The 17,243-nt window shown below is 40.3% G+C and overlaps 3 protein-coding genes across 4 annotated transcripts; 1 reads left to right on the forward strand and 2 right to left on the reverse strand.

Annotated features, from left to right (window-relative positions):
* Nucleotides 1-40: 40 nt before the first annotated feature.
* si:dkey-160o24.3 (N-acetyllactosaminide beta-1,3-N-acetylglucosaminyltransferase 2) lies at nt 41-4,132 on the forward strand. Its single transcript, XM_046405388.1, has 2 exons — nt 41-489; nt 1,359-4,132. Exon 2 carries the CDS (start codon nt 1,363-1,365, stop codon nt 2,749-2,751), a length of 1,389 nt encoding a protein of 462 aa, XP_046261344.1. The 5' UTR covers nt 41-489; nt 1,359-1,362; the 3' UTR covers nt 2,752-4,132.
* A 1,012-nt stretch (nt 4,133-5,144) lies between these two features.
* eif1ad (eukaryotic translation initiation factor 1A domain containing) lies at nt 5,145-8,628 on the reverse strand. 2 transcript variants are annotated; one of them, XM_046405392.1, is made up of 5 exons: nt 8,459-8,628; nt 7,927-8,045; nt 7,704-7,812; nt 6,425-6,533; nt 5,145-6,330 (listed from the first exon to the last, which is right to left on the reverse strand). In XM_046405392.1, exons 2-5 carry the CDS (start codon nt 8,011-8,013, stop codon nt 6,102-6,104), a joined length of 534 nt encoding a protein of 177 aa, XP_046261348.1. In that variant the 5' UTR covers nt 8,014-8,045; nt 8,459-8,628; the 3' UTR covers nt 5,145-6,101. The 2 variants fall into 2 exon arrangements, with proteins under 2 accessions (XP_046261348.1, XP_046261349.1); XM_046405393.1 differs by lacking the exon at nt 8,459-8,628 and adding an exon at nt 8,202-8,434.
* A 666-nt stretch (nt 8,629-9,294) lies between these two features.
* On the reverse strand, nt 9,295-16,849 carry ctsf (cathepsin F). Its single transcript, XM_046405387.1, has 14 exons — nt 16,467-16,849; nt 15,644-15,754; nt 14,900-14,981; nt 14,251-14,312; nt 13,988-14,060; nt 13,070-13,183; nt 12,768-12,916; nt 12,541-12,637; nt 12,303-12,383; nt 11,405-11,524; nt 11,116-11,180; nt 10,824-10,914; nt 10,578-10,636; nt 9,295-9,981 (listed from the first exon to the last, which is right to left on the reverse strand). The coding sequence occupies exons 1-14, from the start codon at nt 16,713-16,715 to the stop codon at nt 9,907-9,909; spliced, it is 1,428 nt and encodes a 475-aa protein (XP_046261343.1). The 5' UTR covers nt 16,716-16,849; the 3' UTR covers nt 9,295-9,906.
* Between the last annotated feature and the right edge of the window lie 394 nt (nt 16,850-17,243).

A 17,243-nucleotide genomic window follows, 5' to 3' on the forward strand; every position in this document is an offset into this window, starting at 1 on the left:
AACACGTTCTGCTGTTTTTCTCATAGGTGTGGAAAAGCAGCTAGAATGGTGACCACATTTACAAACAAAGGTCTGCTTTAAATTCAGATCCTGCAGGTTGGTGTGCGCCACCGGTTCATGACTGGACAGGCTCTGTTGTATCACTGGTGAAGTCACATGTCATTCCTGTTTGCTCTCCTTCTGCCAGTGGGTGTATCCCTTGTATGCACACACCCGACTGCCTGTGTTGCCTAAGTAAATCTGACATGTGGGTCTTGTCATCATTGCTCACACAGATCTCTAGGAACTACAGCAGCCTCATCAGTCAACAGTTTCAGCCCAAATAGGAAATCCACCTTGACCTGATCACAAGACTGGTTACTAGCGAAGGAATCTCTCTTTCACTTTCTCCTGAGAAATGACATGATAATGGGGCCATCAGATTACTAACCTGGATTTACCATAAAAGATTCAGTATTTAGTGAATGAGGGACTCTTCACTTAAAGCAGGTAAGCAATGAGAACTGCTGGCTCATTTATATTTCAGCACTGTAAGAGAAGATGATCAGGTTTTGTCAAAATGACTTAGTGTAAATGACCTTTGATGTTAACTTTGATTATGAACATCATATAGTGAGGTTATTACTAAAATTAACATGTAAGTGTTATGTCAGTATTCTTCTACTGATGAATTGTATTTTACTCCTGTGTAAAATGTAAATAGCTGGCTTGAAAAAACTCTGTTTTCATCATTTTAAATATGGTCATTCATTCTTGACTTTGGGGACAGCAGTTGACTAAATAATCTTACCACAGGGTCCATTTAGTAGCTGATCTTGAGCTTTTGATCACATCACCTGATCTTCCTAACCCTAAGCAGATGGAGTGACCCCAGTTCTCACAGGACTGTAGTAAACAAATCTTCAGACAAGTTGAAAATTTGAACATTTAAGATTTCATTTCACCTGGGCACTGGGCAAAATCCATCTCCTGATGAAGATCAAATAATCCTAAACTGCTGGACAATAAAGGACCTTTTGGTGAGACTGTTTTGTCAGTTAGCCTTGACTGAGTTGAGTTGATGTTTTGTTTTTTTTTTTAAAAAGAGACACTTTGTAGAAGAATTCAGTCAGTTAATAGCACTATTTTGCATATTAACACTAGAGTAGTTGTTGCTTTTGGCCCATGGCCCACTATCAAGTTTTAGTTTGGGCCCTCCAAGGCAAAAAGTTTGGCAGCCCTGCTGTAGGTCTGAACATGTTCGTGCATCAACACGCTAACGCTGAGCCTTAATTATACATTCATAAAACATCTTTTTTTTTTTTGTTTACACAGATTTAAGATTTGTCCAAACTAACACAATGTTTGTGCATTTGCAGGTGAATGGCGCGGTACCACTGCTACTGGCGTAAAGTGTTAATGTGTGTGTGCACCCCATGCATCTGCCTGGCTCTCCTGTTTGTCTATATTACTGTCATGTTGTGTATGGACATGACTACCACTGCAACGGCTGGAAAACAAATCTTGGAAGCTCATTACTTTGTGGCCCCAGGAACTTTGAGGAACAAGAGCGTTGCTGCACTCCCTAAAACTTTCTGGAAGCTCTACTCGAATGGAGATGCCTTTTGGAATCAGCTCCAGCTGGCTATTGACCGCCGTTTCAACCCCATCCTGCGCCCAAACAACATCAAGATGGGATCTGAAGATGCCACCTTTCATGAGTCCCTACTGAGCCAAAGTTTCTCTGAAGTTATCAACTTGGAGCAGAGAAACTTTGACAAGCTACCACAACAGTTGCAGGACTTTATGAGACACATGCAAAAGAGGGACTACCCAATCGTCTTCCAGCCAGATGGAGTATGTGGAGCTGGGGTAAAAGATGAGAAGGAGGCCCCTCTGCTTCTCCTGGCCATCAAAACAACGGAGCTGAGTTTTAAGAATCGACAGGCCATTCGACAGACCTGGGGTCAGGTGGGATGGATAGCAGGACAGAAGAGTAACCGCAGTAGAGGAGTAGAAAGTGGAGGTTACGTCCGCAGGGTGTTCCTGCTGGGCAAAGAAGACCCTGAGGAGCTGGGTATGAATTTATCTGAGTTACTACATATGGAGAGTAAACATTATGGAGACATTCTACAGTGGGACTTCAAAGATACATTTTTCAATCTCACCTTGAAAGATGTGCTCTTTTGGAACTGGTTTTCCCACTTCTGTAATCGGACCCACTTTGTTCTTAAGGGGGATGATGACGTTTTTGTCAACACTCCAAAAATGATAGCCTACCTCCAGGACCAACTAAGGAAACCAGAAGCACACAAGACCATAAATGAATTCATGACTGGAGATGTAATAGATGCAGCTGTGCCCCATCGAGTCAACAAGTCCAAGTACTTCATCCCAGAGGGCTTCTACAAGGGTTACTATCCCACGTATGCTGGTGGGGGAGGGGTAATATACTCAGGCGTGCTGACCCAAAGACTACACCACATTTCTAAAAGGGTTCACCTTTTCCCAATTGATGACGTTTATGTAGGGATGTGTATGACTAGACTTAATGCTTACCCTATACACAACCCTGCCTTCCTCACATTTGACTTTCCCGAAAAGGAAGAGGATGAGCCGTGTTCATATCACAAAATCCTGCTGGTCCACAAACGAAGCCCCAGCCAGCTCATTAGGCTGTGGGCTGATATGAAAAAGACACTGCCACAGTGTTGGGATGTGCCCCTGAGAGCTGAAATCGAGAAGGTAAACAAACCAGAACGGCAAGACTAGAGTAGTTTGTCTCATGTAGAATTTGGCTGCTACAGTCTGATTTTTGATTTTTGATGAGCTCAGGTAATTTTAGACTATTAATAATAATAAGTTATATTTGTTTAACACTTAACAAAACCAGTGGTACAAAGTGCTTTACACCACACAGATAAACACATGAAGAAAATACACAATAATGTATGATTTACAACAGGCGTGAGGAAGGAGCAGAAGCACAAGGGTAAAATGTAAAAACACTGGGTGTCAATTCAAAACTTAAGTACAATGTTTACAAATAAATAAATATAGTGTAGCCCAAAAAATTAAAAATAATTTTTAAACAAACCAAGATTAAACATACTTTTGCATAAGAACTCACTATTACCACATATATTAAATATTTCTTTTTTTATTTTAAAATGCAGTCCTCCTCCCTTTTGGACAGCAGTACCACTCTTCACAACATGAGATATGTGAATTGTGAAATTAACTTTTAATTTTTTTTGAAACTATAGATCATGAGCACGACCATCTTCTTTTACCTTTTATCCGGTTATATCACTGCTCTTGTAAATTTCAATCTACACATATGACTGCATTACCTCAAAATGATAATAGCGGTGGCATGATGCTGGCTACAGTGTATTCTCTAGCTCATCAAACTTAAATTCTGCAAGTTAATTGTCGTGCGGGACTGAAATAAATGAGAGAGAGAATGCTAAACTAAAACCTTAACCTTAAAACAGCAACGTAAGCACAAGGAGAGAAGAGTCACAAAACAGTCAGTTCACATTAGTCACCATAAGCTGGTGCTTGTATCAGACCAACAAAGCCATGTAATGAATTGAGCAATGGTGTGTTTTATTAATTATGAATTCAGCTAATCATTTCCACGAGGCAAAACGTGATCGCTTCCCTAAAGTGTGCCTCAAACTGCAAATTGCCTACAGTTATGTACATACAGTGTATAATCAGTGCAAGTGATCAAGTTCAAGTGATCATTGTTAAGATGAGTTTGAGTTTACAGAGACTGAGTGAGTTTGAGATTAGTGCCAGATTCCAGTGCTGTTTTACTGTATTGTGAAAAGTTAATCTTGCCATAGAAAACTGGGATGAATGTGTAAAATCCACACTCGCTCTGAGGGTTTTAAATGCAGTTTTATGAAATACTAAACTATTTTATTAATTATTGCTTGTATTGACAGGAATCATATAGGGCTTTTAATAACTCATTTCAGGAATGTATGTAGCATTAATGTGACAAGAAAAGAGCTGATAAAAATGTTGACAAATTCATCTGTGCTGCTATTAATTATTAACATGTGCTCACAAGACAGTGTTCTTTTTTGTATGCAAATTAAACTACCATTGACAATGACAATAATAAAACATTTTTTATAAATTATTTTGCATTAATGTCTCCAGAAAAGCAAATCCACCACAAATGTTTCACATTGCTTTATCAATTATTGAGTTTTCTGAACACACAAAACCACTCAAAATGTAAGGCACACGACCAAAACTGTCTTCTAGTTGAGGCATGTTGTCTGACCAAGTACTGTCAGTTTTTCCCTCACACCTCAACGCAAAATATGTCAGTTATATGGCTCCTGTGGAACTGGTTCCACTGGCAGTAGAAAGATAGAGCTCAGCTTTAGTTTCCCCTGGTATGATGCATACATTCCCAAAAGATTAGCTCACAGAATTTGACACATCTATTACCACTTTGTAGTTGCGTTGCCTTCATCAACTAGTCAAGTTTCAGTTGACATCCATGTCTGTCAAGACTCATATAATACAATGACTGAAGACTACACACACCAAAAAAAAAGGTATTAAGTGTATTTTTAAATGGAATTTATCACTACATTAACAGGTATGATTCCAGTGAATAATTTCCAGTGGAAAAAATGCTGTGTCATAGGGTTTTGTCACATTGTGCAACAACAATCACATGAAGCTCAGTATCAGCTTGCGTGGACTACAATGCTTCAAATATGGATATTTCTGCAAAGAAGCTACAAATTCTAAAACGTGAATGTTTCACACACTTATCATCAACCCTACAACACAGAGGATCTATACAGTCAGCACAAAGGGGTACGCAAGTACCCAAGATCAGTCAACATTTCAGTATCTGACCAAATGTGAAATATGCTTACAATCTGCCCTCGTCTTCCTGAGTTATTGTGTTCAATAACGGACAGAAAACATCATGATTTTACAGTGAAGTTTCTCTTCAACGTTTTGGCTATAAAACATCATCACTTTATCCTATTTGACATTTGCATGAAATTGTCATAATCAGTGCACAAATTCTCAAGTCCAAGTGGACATTTGTGTCAAACGTAACAAACTCCTTCCAGTCAATCCTGAGATGTCACGCTCACATGTATGCATGGACAACCCAAAAATGTTTTTAGAAATGGCTTTATTTCCATACACATGCTTGTATTACTGCTGCACAACTGTTTTCAGAGGAGAGGGTTCTTTGAATGTGAAAAGGGAATTTTTTTTTACAAAGACAAAATTTTGATTTCCTGGCATCAAAGTCATGGATAGGATTGTGTCTCAAGAATGAATCTCTTTCTTTATCATTCATTGTTATTCATTGTTACATTCCTTACCCAGATTTGGGTAATGCACAAATCTGGGTAAGGAATGTGAGCAAAAGATGAAGCACAAAGCAGTCACAATGATCAATATGATGAAAGTTAGGTGAAATTAGAGCATTCTGACTGGATCTTTCAGTGACAAAGTGACACACAGTTACAGCAAAAAAGCCGCTATGTGAAAGAGTGGTCACTGGGCCAGCTAGCTGCAAACTGCAATCTGTCAGACGACTGGTAAAACCTGAAACATGTTCAAATTCTCATCATGCCTCAAAGCTCTGACTTAACAATCATCCATCGCCAGGACTGAAAATCACACATGACAGATATGTATTATGTCAACAGTGAAAAAATTATTTTAGTTTAGTTAAGCACGGCATGGCCTGGACATACAGAATCACCTGTTGTGGCTATAAAGCAATGGCTGCAATGGAATGGAGTATATTAACACATTCCCTGAAAATATAGTAGCAATAATCAATACAATTTCAAACATTGGAATTGACTGGATTTTGATGTAAATTCAGTTAACATTCAACATTACTGATTTTTTGGAATCAATTTAACAAACAAGTCTTATTTTGCTCCATTAAGCTGAAGTCCATTCCACAAGTCCGGCATTTTAACAGCTACAACATGCTGTCACAGGCTGTTGCATGGAGATGATCATTTCAAATCCGTCAGCGATAACAGCAGCACAGCAGAGGACACTGTCTCAAGACTACTCACTCTCAATTGTCCTTGTCCTCAGTGTTGACACTAGGAGTCATTTTCTGTCCTTTCGTCTTTGTCATCATCTTCATCCTCGCTGTCCTCCTCACTCTCGCTGTACTGGTAGTTATAGCGGTTGGTGTTCACAAAGAGGTCACTCTCATCTTCAGAGTCACTAAAGTCCTCTTCCTCAACTTTCTCCTCCGTCTCCTCTTCCTTCTCCTGCTGTTTGTTTGTCTGGTCTTGAACCATCGGCTCCTCCATAAACCCCTGTGGCCTGTGGTGGACATCAAGGAGAAACAAAAATACACTTGGCTACACTTAACATATGAGGCTAGCTGTGGTGTGTGTGTGTGTGTGTTCCTTCTTACCAGTGCTGTTGTTTTTGCAGATACTGAATGTGATCTTTGTAGAGAATGAAGCTGATCTCTGCCTTCACCTTCTCTCCTTCCTCAATGGGATCCACAATCACATAGTCACCTTGGGAATTAGAAAGCAGACAGTTTTTTTTTTTAAAATATGAACCAAAACACATATATCATTCTAAGAGTATTTCTTTCACCCAGTACTTACTAAAACATCATCACACTAGTGGTTGATATTGACTTCTATTAATATCAATATCTACTTCAAAAAGAGTCAAATGCCAAACTCTAAAAACAGTGTTTTTTAAAGCTCTTGACCAGCTTAACATAGAAACAAAAATTCCACACGTATAGACATTGTGGAAGCATATGTTAGCACAATACATTTTGCACAAAGTATTGCTGGAGAAGATTACTGGAAGGACAGGTAAAAGATATCAGACTTTTGATATTTTTTGGAGTGCATTTTGGAGTCTGTGTGTAATGAAAGCTAAGCCCTTTCTCCAGCTACACAGAGCCTATTTATATAGAATAGAATAGAATCTTTGTTTGTCTGACACCAAAAAGTAACAGAAATTTGTCTTGGACAGGGTTCAACACACAAATACAAGACATTAAAAGACCTAAGAGCACATAAACCTGAAGTAAAATCACACACATTGCTACTTAAAAGGACCATTAGTAAAATCATAATCGGGTTATAGAAATTCCTTTTCTGTTCAGGGCTGTGATTGCAGTTGAAATGAATGATTTTTTTTGTTGACTGCTTTTTTGGCCAGTGGGACTTTGTATCTCCTGCCTGATGAGAGAAGACTAAAAGAACAATGGAGGGGATGAGAGGGTGCTTTGTGATCAGGAAAGCCACCCTGATCACAGAGCACTCATACAGATGGGACAGTGGAGTTTGTGGTGAACCAATTATTTTTCCAACTTAATCTGTGATCCATGAGAGTTTTGTTTTCTGTTTACTAGTAAGGAAGTTGTACCAGGATGTAATATTAAAGATGAGAATGGATTCTATAAGTGACCGGTAGACCATGATTAAGATATTTTTCCTGACAGTTAGTCATGTGCACAGAAGAATGTAGAAACATAAAAAAGATTACATGCTAGTAAACATGAAAAATGTTCCAGGAAGCTGCTTTGATTTTCTTTTGCGGGAAAGAAAATTCACTCAGCATTCATTTACTTTCACATTCAGCAGCATTTAAATGTTTGGGACAGTCAAGTGACAGTGATTGATCTTTGGAGTATTTTATAATACTCAATCTAAACCATCAGTTACCTCTCTTGATCCAGATGTTCTTGCGGAACTTGGTGGGCATGCTCACCAGGAAAGTCTCACCCTGGGCCGTGACAACCTCGTGGAGGTTGTTACCACGGCTACCGATAACCTATAAGAGCGCAGGTACATGGAGACAGAGTCAGGACATGGTTGTGATGTTTACTGCATTGCGGGTGGTTGTTTACCCTTATTACGTTAAATGCATTCTATAGAGATCTCTCACCTTCACAATCTGCTGACTTTCAGTCGGCGTGACAAAGTCTCCGAGAACCTCTTTGACAACGTGTTTGCGTTTAGTAGCCTGTGACATTATAAACCGTGAGCTTCAGCTTCCTTCGCCAGCTGAGAAAACAAGGGGAAAACAGTAATGCTCTCTATGGAGAAGGTCATCTGTGGTCAAATAACGACACATTAAGGAGACAACAGACTACAATAGCATACTCTCCAAACCACAAGGTGCAACAGTGCTAAGTTTACCAGCTAATATAAACTAGTTACCAGTTAGCTTAGCAACTTCTTTGTATAAAACTTTGGCTAACGCCACCTCGGTGTTGGAAAGACGAGAGACGGCACGTCAAATTCTCTCAACTTACTAGTAGTAAGTAATAGCGGCAATCAGCTAGAGACGTAAGTAAATAGCTGCTTTCCAACAATTAAACATAATAGTTGTGATTTAACGCTATATTAGCTGAGCAGGCTAACATTAACACAAAGCTACTCCTACGCTCAGCTACGCTAGCAGAATGTATGCTAACCTTGAGAAAAAGGAAAATAGTAACTGTATCTCTAAAAAGCGATATGTATTTGTTCCTGGGCAGCTCCACAGCAGCTAAAAAACCTCTTTCGATAATAGACACGTTGGGATGCTGCGTCAGAGAAGCACATGCGCTGCTGTTTCTGGCAACACTTACACTTCCGGTGTCCTGCGGTCTTCTCTTTTCAAAGTAAAAGTTGTTGTCTAATTCTCGTTATCTGTAGAGGGCCATAAGCGATTGAAAGTGTAGTAGTTCTAAGCCATGAGGGCTTAGAAGGTTAAAAAATGGTCACTGGAATTAAGCTTTGTCACTGTAACATGAACTGGCATTTGTTGTCTGACTAACTTTGCAAGTCATAATTATGTAACACAGACCTGCTCCACACAGGTGTGATATCTAATGTATTTTTTCCGTTGCAGCGCCTTTGCATTGTGGGAAATTGGGTTTTCGCCCAATTTGAGTGACATTCAAGATCGCTAGCACTCCTATTTCCTGTACATAGTTGGCATGGGTAGAAAACAAGCACTCTTCTGTTAATGTCAGCTTGAAAGTTTCATACATCCTTTAAATGTGACGACTTATAAGCATACTAAAAAGGTTCAATCATAATAGCGGTGCAAGTTTATAAAGTAAAATGTCTCCCCTCATATGTCACACACACCATGACATTTGAGGAATTAGACATTCATTGTGTTTTCTAAATTAAACCACCAACAGACAGTAAAATCTAATCACAGCAGGATTTAATGATGCATTTGTATATATTTTCCATCAATAAAGTTTCATTATGTTGCTGTTTTAGTTAATCCAGAAAAAAAACACCATAAAAAAACAACAGGATTTCACACTTTTTAATTCGACTTTCACTCATTTCTCATTTCTGTCTTACAGCAGTTTTCACAGTTGCATTGCAGCTACGTAGTACACTTTATGTGCAGAGCAATATAAGGTAAAAGCCCCTCTCAAGTACTACAGAGCATTGCTATATGCACTGGTAACAAAGCATCCGAGATAACATACAAGACAAATCCCAGGTGTAATGCACAATCTTCATCGAACATGAGCTTAGTTAGTGTGAGGAAAGATGAGCTAAAACCAACACTGAATAAAACACAGTCACTGTTGTAACTTGCAGAACTAACGGAATGAAAATAAAATAAAATAGAAATCTACTTTTAAATGACCATAAAATTTTTCAGCAACGTTAGCTTTATTAGAGCTGGTATGTTTTTAGGAAATTGCGACTAGCTGTGAGGTATGAAGATGAAACACTAGTCTGGTTTAACGGAACAGTAACATCAGTAGGATTTTATGTGTTGTGATTAGCATGCAGTCTGGATCAAATATGTCTGTGGGTAGTGTAAAGATGTTATACATGTAGTGTGGTGGTGGTAGTGTGTGTGTGTGTGTGTGTGTGTGTGTGTCTGTGAATATGTGATGTTGGTGGCTTAGTTGATTACAGCAGATGAGCACATCTTGTTAATCCCACAGGCGTTGGACCCTCTGTATAGGTAGTAGTAACCCTGTAAGAGCGACAGAGAGAAATAAACAAACAGTCTCATAACTTTATATGGGCTGCAACAAAGTAGGAAAGTAACTTTATTTTCTATTTTCTTTCTTTTCCTCCTTCACTGAGTCGAAATATCTCTGACAGGCTGAAAAGTGCTGAGTGTTGCAACCTGCACAAAGTTCTTTATTACAGGCCTGTAGTACTGAAAGTCTGGACTGTAAATGCGAGGTAAAGTTCCAAGTTACTATGTCAAACCTCTGTATGAGGTGAATATAAAAACATATAGTCACAGTTAAAACCAGTTATTTTTTAAAAATCCTTTTAAAGACTGATCTAATAACGATAGTTTGGAGCAGGACCAAGTCAACAACTGATTAATCGACTAACAGCTTTTTCATGTCCCTGCAAATAAAAAATATCGTTGAACATCAAAACTCAACATAATAAATATATGAATCTGGAACTGAACATCAAACTAATGGTGATGAATGTCCCCACGTGACTGCAGTACTGTTGATAATGATATATTTTCAAGAAACCGTAAGTATTCTTTTTCTAAACTTCCCCTAATCTACAAAGAGAGACAGACAGTAGGTGGGGTTGTCATACCTGCTCTCCATAATCCTCCCCCCAGCTGTTCTTGATGGCCCAGAAAGGGATACCTTTACCTGAAAGCAGAGAAACATTCATACATAACACTTGACTGCTTTCTGCATTTTCATTCACAAAATGACCATCCTATGCTGCTTTTTGCTTGTGTACTTGTTATTCATCTTCTTGACAGCAAACAGGAGAAATTGTGTCGGTCTCAGGAGAAGGAACTGGGTAAATGTCGAAGAAAAAAACCCCACTTACGCTCTCCGTATCCCACCAGCAGCACAGCGTGGTCGATCATCCAGGGGTTGCAGAAGATCTTCAATGGGTGAGACACACCCTTCCTGTAGAACTACAGAAATTCAAAAGACAATACACATGAATTAAATATGGTGGTCTGCTGCTGAGTCCTAGTGAAAGCATGTGATGCTGTCTCATTATGCACAGTTTCCATGGAGTTGATGTGCTAAGTATGTCAAGTTCAAGTGTTTTTGTCATTGCGGTGGTGGATACACTGTACTGAATGCACTGTAGATGTGACAAAACTGCTTACCTGCATGGCAAAAGCATTCAGAGCAACAGAAACTGGTCCATTCTCAGCCAACCAAGCTGCAACTTCTGAGGAGACAAAATAATTTGAATGGATACAACAGCAAAATCCCATCACTCTCCCCTACATATGAGTTATGCTGCGTTCCATTTGTACTTGTAAGCCGTCACTCTGGACTCGCCGTGGCAAGCTTCTTGGTGTGTGTTTTAGTAAGAAATTCTGTTTACATATTTATCAGTGTTATGTCTTCCCTTTCTTCTTCATTCCCTGCCTATTTGCTCAGCCCACTCACCCTTCTCATCTTTGGACAGTTCCACAGAGCTGTTGATGTAGGCGACCACCTTCCCGGTGGTGAAGTCACAGCCCTGCTTGTGTCCTCTGTAGGAGTAGTCGGTCTCTGACTCCAGACCACCTTCACAACACATGAAGGATGAAGATGCGAAGGTTAGCACTTGCATTCAGCATAAATCACATGCATATACGTCGGTGTCAACAGTAGCTGTAATGTCCAAATGGGTATCGGAAGCAAAAATGTTTCAAAATGGTTCCACATACACTATATAGACAAAAATATTTAAACACACCTCTTGAAGGGACTGTTTTCAGGGGTTGGGCTGGGCCCCTTACTGCCAGTGAAGAGAAATCTTAATGCTTCAGCATACCAAGACATTTTGCACAATGCTATGCTTCCAACTTTGTGGCAACAGTTTATTGAAGGCCCTTTTCTATTCCAGCATGACTGTGTCCCAGTGCACAAAGCAAAGCTCCATAAAGACATGGTTGGATGAGTTTGGTGTGGAAGAACTTGACTGGCCCTCACAGAGTCCTGACCTCAACCCCATCCAACACCTCTGGGATGAACTGGAACAGAGACTGTGAGCCAGACCCTCTGGTCCAACATCAGTGTGTGTGACCTCACAAATGCTCTACTACATAAATGGGCAAAAATTCCCACAGAAACATTTGTGGAAAGCCTTCACAGAAGAGTGGAAGCTGTTAGAGCTGCAAAGCTGTCTGTGTATTTACAATGCAAAGTCATTAAAGTCTGTGATGTTATATTGGTTAGGTGCCCCAGTACTTTTGTCTATATATAGATAGATAGATAGATATGTAGATCTATATCTATATATATATATAGATATAGATATGTATGTATAGTGTATCAGTGCTCCACCTCATGTCTCTCTTACCCAGCTTCTCAATAGCTTCATAAGCATTTGACGGCAGCCCTCCTCCACACGCCTGGTCCAGCCCATCACAGTCAACCAGCTCTGTGAGGGACAAATCAATGCACCGATCAAATCATGGCTTTTTATCCGCGTATGTGATGAATGAGTTATTTTTATGCATGACAGTTATTGAATTATTGTGTGTCTGTGTTCATATGGGTCCGTGCACAAACGTATCCACAACGTGTGTGTGTATTACCTTGTTCAGAGAGGGACAGCAAAGTCCCATTTTTCAGGAACCACTGGCCTTCAATGTTGCCTGTGACAGAAAATGCCCAGCAGGATCCACACATACCCTGCAGAGAACACACACAAACACACACACACGCCAGCTTTAAGTAAGCGCATTAACTAAGCAGGGGCTTCATTCATTATTGACATGCTATTTAGGGTAATTGCTCTATAATTAACTCTGATTGATGGTACCTGGTTCTTAACAGGGCTGACAGCTCCATGATCACGCCAGTCCCAGCTGGCAGGGGCGGGGTCTCGAGCAGGAGAGGCCGGTCTCATTGGTCGATGAAGAGTCCATTGACTCAGCAGAGGATTCAGGTACGTAGAGCGAAACTCTTCCTCTGGATAAAAGAGATAGGAGGAGAGAAGTCAAACATTTGCATTGCATGTAGGAGGGTTTTTTGAAGAAAAGCTGATGCAACACATAAAAAGCAGAAGGAGTATTTCATCAGTGAAAACTTTGTGGAAATACAAGGGCACACACAGGCACGTACCTGTTAGGTCGCTGAACTTGGTGACTCCGTACTCAGCTGACCCTTGATCCAAAGACTGGATCTTCTCAGCAGTTTTCAGGTTCTCGTGAAAGATCCGCAAACGACGGTCTGCCTCTGCAGGTCCAGAGCACAAATGAACACATATTTATAAGACATATTTGACATTTTACTGCTCTGTATGTCCAAGCATTAAACTCAGTCACACTCCAGGCTCCTGTCAGGATCTGCCAGGCCTCCTTTCCTATTTCTCCTTTTTCTCTCCTGTTTCCCTCTCCCTTGTGTTGTTGGGTTCGTCCCTGTCTTGTGTCCCCTCTCTCCTGTCTGTCCTTTTCATCTGTTGCAAGCTGTTCTCCTTATCTTTGGTGAATTGTGCTCCTGCTCTGTGTTTTGGGCGTTCAGTAAACTTTATTTCTTGTTCTGCCTCAGGTTCACGGCCTCCCTCCTCCATAGACTCCAGGTCCAGCTCTTTGCTGTGTTCCTTGTGTTTGCTGGATTCGCGTTCTGAAGACTTTTTGGGATCTTTACGTATATTTTTCCTCTGACCATCACTCACCTGCCAACCTAGCTTTTTCTGAACATATTTTCTAGATTACTTTCCTTTTGAGACTGTTTTTGAAGAACTTGTCATTAAATCTGTTAAACCTTTTCCCTGTGTCTGTCAGCCCAGTATGTCCCCAGATTATCAGTCACAGTGGTTATCTGTCACAGTTATGTTGCATTAAATCTTTTTGAGTTTTAATTGGGATTCTTTGCAATTTTCAAGTTGTTCATGTTTATTCACCGTTGATAAGATGCTTATAACCCATCAGTACATGTAATTTAACATTTCTAAAGGATCGAAATTGATGAGTGTTTTTCATGTTGAGGTTTCATTGAAGACAATGTGTAGACAGCAACATGACTCTGTTTGTCACTCACCTTCCTGGCTGCTATAGACCTTATTGTATTTCACCATGAATTCTTTAAACCGGCCCAACAGCTCCACAGACTCCTGCCAGATAAAGAGCACACAAACATGCAGAATCAACACGGACCTTATCCTCAATCTCAAGTTCGAAATTGATGAGAGAGAGTTAACACAACAAATGGGCTGCTGGGGTATACGAGGCCGATAAGACGGAACTGAGCGGCAACACTGTTGTCAGTCCCGTTATTGATTTAAAACAAGACATAATTTCTACCTCCAGAGGCTGGCTGGTGGGAGCATCCATCACCTTGTTGATCTCTTCTAGCTGAGGTTCAGCTGATAGGAGAGACATCCAGGGTAACATGTTACAGATCAGTGTGCATAACACCTAAAGTTATGTTTCATGTGTTCAAATGTCTTGAGAAATAATTTAACATCTTGCAAGTTTTACATCCTAAAATAAATTCTGTTGATGAATTCTGATCTTTTTTCCCTATTTACAGAGTGAAAAAGAAAAATCAACATTTATTGTTGGACTTTTACCTTTTTTGTCCCTTTGGTATAAAGTAAGACTTATCGAGCAGGTAAGTAAACATTAGAGTTACATAACAATTGAGCAATGAAGGTCAAATTTATAAAACCGGTTTCAGCAACATGCAAAGTTCTCCTGGTGTAACATAGAAACAGAACGAGATGTGGTGAAAATGACATAAAGTCACTGCTAAGTGACTGTCAATGCACTAACTGGTTGGTTTGGGCTGCTTAGTAAGATCAGTGCCTGTCAATCCGAACAGATCTGGGAATCCTGCTTTATAATGGTGATGTTAAACAGCACTTTGAAGATGACTTTTCTCCCTCTGCGGCAGCTGCAACTAAAAAACACACATCTTAGATGTTTAACGACGTTGGTGTTGTTGACTGACCTTTAAGCTGGCACTTCTGTTTGAGCAAAGTTGAAGTCCCCTGCCATGGGATGTCCCACACCTCAAACACACACACCTCCGTCTGACATAAATAAAAACATACACAGAGAACAGAGACATTCCCTGTTATAAACAGTGAAACAATGTGATTATATTGTAATACACAGTATATATTCATAGTGTCGAAAATGTATTAAAAAGTGGGGAAATTAGTTAAGACACAGTGCAGCCCAAGGTAACAACACCACACAGAGCAAGTCGTTTATGTCTTGTGTATGTTTCTTACATTTCTTAGAGTGAACTAGCTTCATTTAAAACTTAATTTCCTTTTTTTCTCTCCTTGATTTATAATAGGGGTTGTATTTTTTTTTAATAATCGGAACAGGTTTCCTCTAAGAGGTCTAAGAACAGAGAAACAAACAAAGAATAGTATGTGCCAGTGTTGCGCAGGCATGAATATGGCCATGAGGCATGAGTGTGCTTGGGGTTACTTCAAGTCAAACTGGAGTCATGAGATCAGATGACTGCTGACAACTGAACAAAACACAACCACATTGCTGCAATAATAAATGATTACACAGCTGGATGGACACAAAAGCACATTCCCATTTTGGTATTTTACACAGTGAAATCTATCGTATTAAAACCTGACCTGACCATGACCTACTCTCTGTCACTGACTTAATCTCTCCCGCTAATTCACTCTCACACGCACTCTCTCACAAACACACACACACATCCTACCTTGAGTTTGAGAGGCTCAGGATAGAAGTCGCATGTCCTGAGCATGGAAGTTTTCTTGCACTGAGTGTTACTCAGCTCCACTGTTACAGTGTAGCGGATGCCTTTAACCAGCTGGAAAACATAGAAATACACACATGGTCGTCACTTATTGAACAGTCAAAAAATTTTATCCATTATGATACTTGTATTCAGACATGACTCTCATTGTGATGAAGTCAGGTATACCAGTGGCCATACAACACCTGTGTATTTAGCCAGACTAAGCTTTCAGTGAGTGTTTGTTTATTTATTATGTTGGACTAGCTGGATGCTTCTTTTGCTGCATGGACACTCTGGTGGCACTATGTGACTTTCTGCACACATAGATGCGCTGTTCAGTGCAGCTCTGGTGAGGCTATGTTGGTGGTGGTGTCAAGGCAGGTTCACGTCAATACGTCAGTGATACGACTTCCGGTCACAATGAAACGCTGAACGTATTGCGAGGCTGTTGGCCGTAACCAGTGAGGTTTTCAAAAAATGTTTTCAAAAAAAATCTCATTCATTTTTATTGTAAGCACACAGGAACATCTGCACTTGCCTTGACCACTTTATGTCATTACTTTGAAGGTGAGTCCTTTCCGGCCTTTGTTTAGCTAACTCTCGCTAACATGACGCTGCTCTTCATGACATCATTGATGTTTTGAACAATACTGAGCACTATTACCACAATGTATTAAATTGTTTTACAACCTTTAATCTCCATCCACAATAAGACGACATAATGCTGTGTCTAGATATACGTTACATATGTCTCAGGACACAGTCTTGGCTTATGTTTCCTTACCTGTTTGGTGGCAGAGAGGATCCGGCTGACTTTGCGGAGATGCATGGAGTTGGAGCCCCGGTTGTAGCGCTCCTCGGCAAACTCCAGGGCCTTCTTTAAGCCGGGGTCGGACTCCTGCAGTCGGATCGGAGAGCCTGGAGGCCCAATCAGAGGCCGGTCGAGGTCCTCACCAAGCCCGACTACCGAGCCCAGCACGGCGGCCAAGGCCAACCAGAGGATTACTGGACAACAGTGGAATCCGACCGTCATGTTGGTCCCGTCAGAAAGAAAAGGGGCAGACGTCCAGCCTTTGCTCGGTTAAATAGACGGGTGTTTGGTTTTCTCGAATTAAAATCGATATCGAGTTAACAGAAATGGCTTTTCCAGAGATCTCGTCACAGTGTTGTTGCCAAACAAATCTAGCGGTGTGATGCTGTGGGAGGAGACAGGGTGGATTAATATGCGGGGTGCGTTCAAGAAACATACTGCTAACAGCGGCAGAATGTACTGCACACACAATGTTGTCATTTACAATAAATTTTATTTTTTGTGTTTTGTTCACTTTTGACAAATTCCTTCAGTAGGTCACCGATTTTTTGGTTTCATTAGTAGTTTACTGGTTTTACTTCGTCCTCCTCTTTGATGCATTCATTAAAAAGAAGGCACAGGAAAACGTACGGAGGCAGGAACTAACCAGCAATATTAAATACAGTCACTAGAGGGCGACTTTTCGATGTTTTTCCCCTTGAGGTGACTTTTATTCTGAAAGGAAAAAGAGTCTACGAAGCTACAAAGCTA

This window comes from Scatophagus argus, chromosome 12 (assembly GCF_020382885.2).
Source record: "Scatophagus argus isolate fScaArg1 chromosome 12, fScaArg1.pri, whole genome shotgun sequence".
Classification (NCBI taxonomy): domain Eukaryota; kingdom Metazoa; phylum Chordata; class Actinopteri; family Scatophagidae; genus Scatophagus; species Scatophagus argus.

What these genes read in the sequence shown, in the direction of transcription:
- si:dkey-160o24.3 (XM_046405388.1), top strand. Translation starts at nt 1,363, where the DNA reads ATGGCGCGGTACCACTGCTACTGGCGTAAAGTGTTAATGTGTGTGTGC.
- eif1ad (XM_046405392.1), bottom strand. Translation starts at nt 8,013, where the DNA reads ATGTCACAGGCTACTAAACGCAAACACGTTGTCAAAGAGGTTCTCGGA. An exon ending in GAACATCTGGATCAAGAGAG is followed by an intron (nt 6,534 to 7,703) that starts GTAACTGATGGT and finishes CTAATTCCCAAG; the next exon opens with GTGACTATGTGATTGTGGAT. An exon ending in CTGCAAAAACAACAGCACTG is followed by an intron (nt 6,331 to 6,424) that starts GTAAGAAGGAAC and finishes TGTCCACCACAG; the next exon opens with GCCACAGGGGTTTATGGAGG.
- ctsf (XM_046405387.1), bottom strand. Translation starts at nt 16,715, where the DNA reads ATGACGGTCGGATTCCACTGTTGTCCAGTAATCCTCTGGTTGGCCTTG. An exon ending in TCCTCTCTGCCACCAAACAG is followed by an intron (nt 15,755 to 16,466) that starts GTAAGGAAACAT and finishes TATGTTTTCCAG; the next exon opens with CTGGTTAAAGGCATCCGCTA. An exon ending in CAAGTTCAGCGACCTAACAG is followed by an intron (nt 12,917 to 13,069) that starts GTACGTGCCTGT and finishes TCTTTTATCCAG; the next exon opens with AGGAAGAGTTTCGCTCTACG.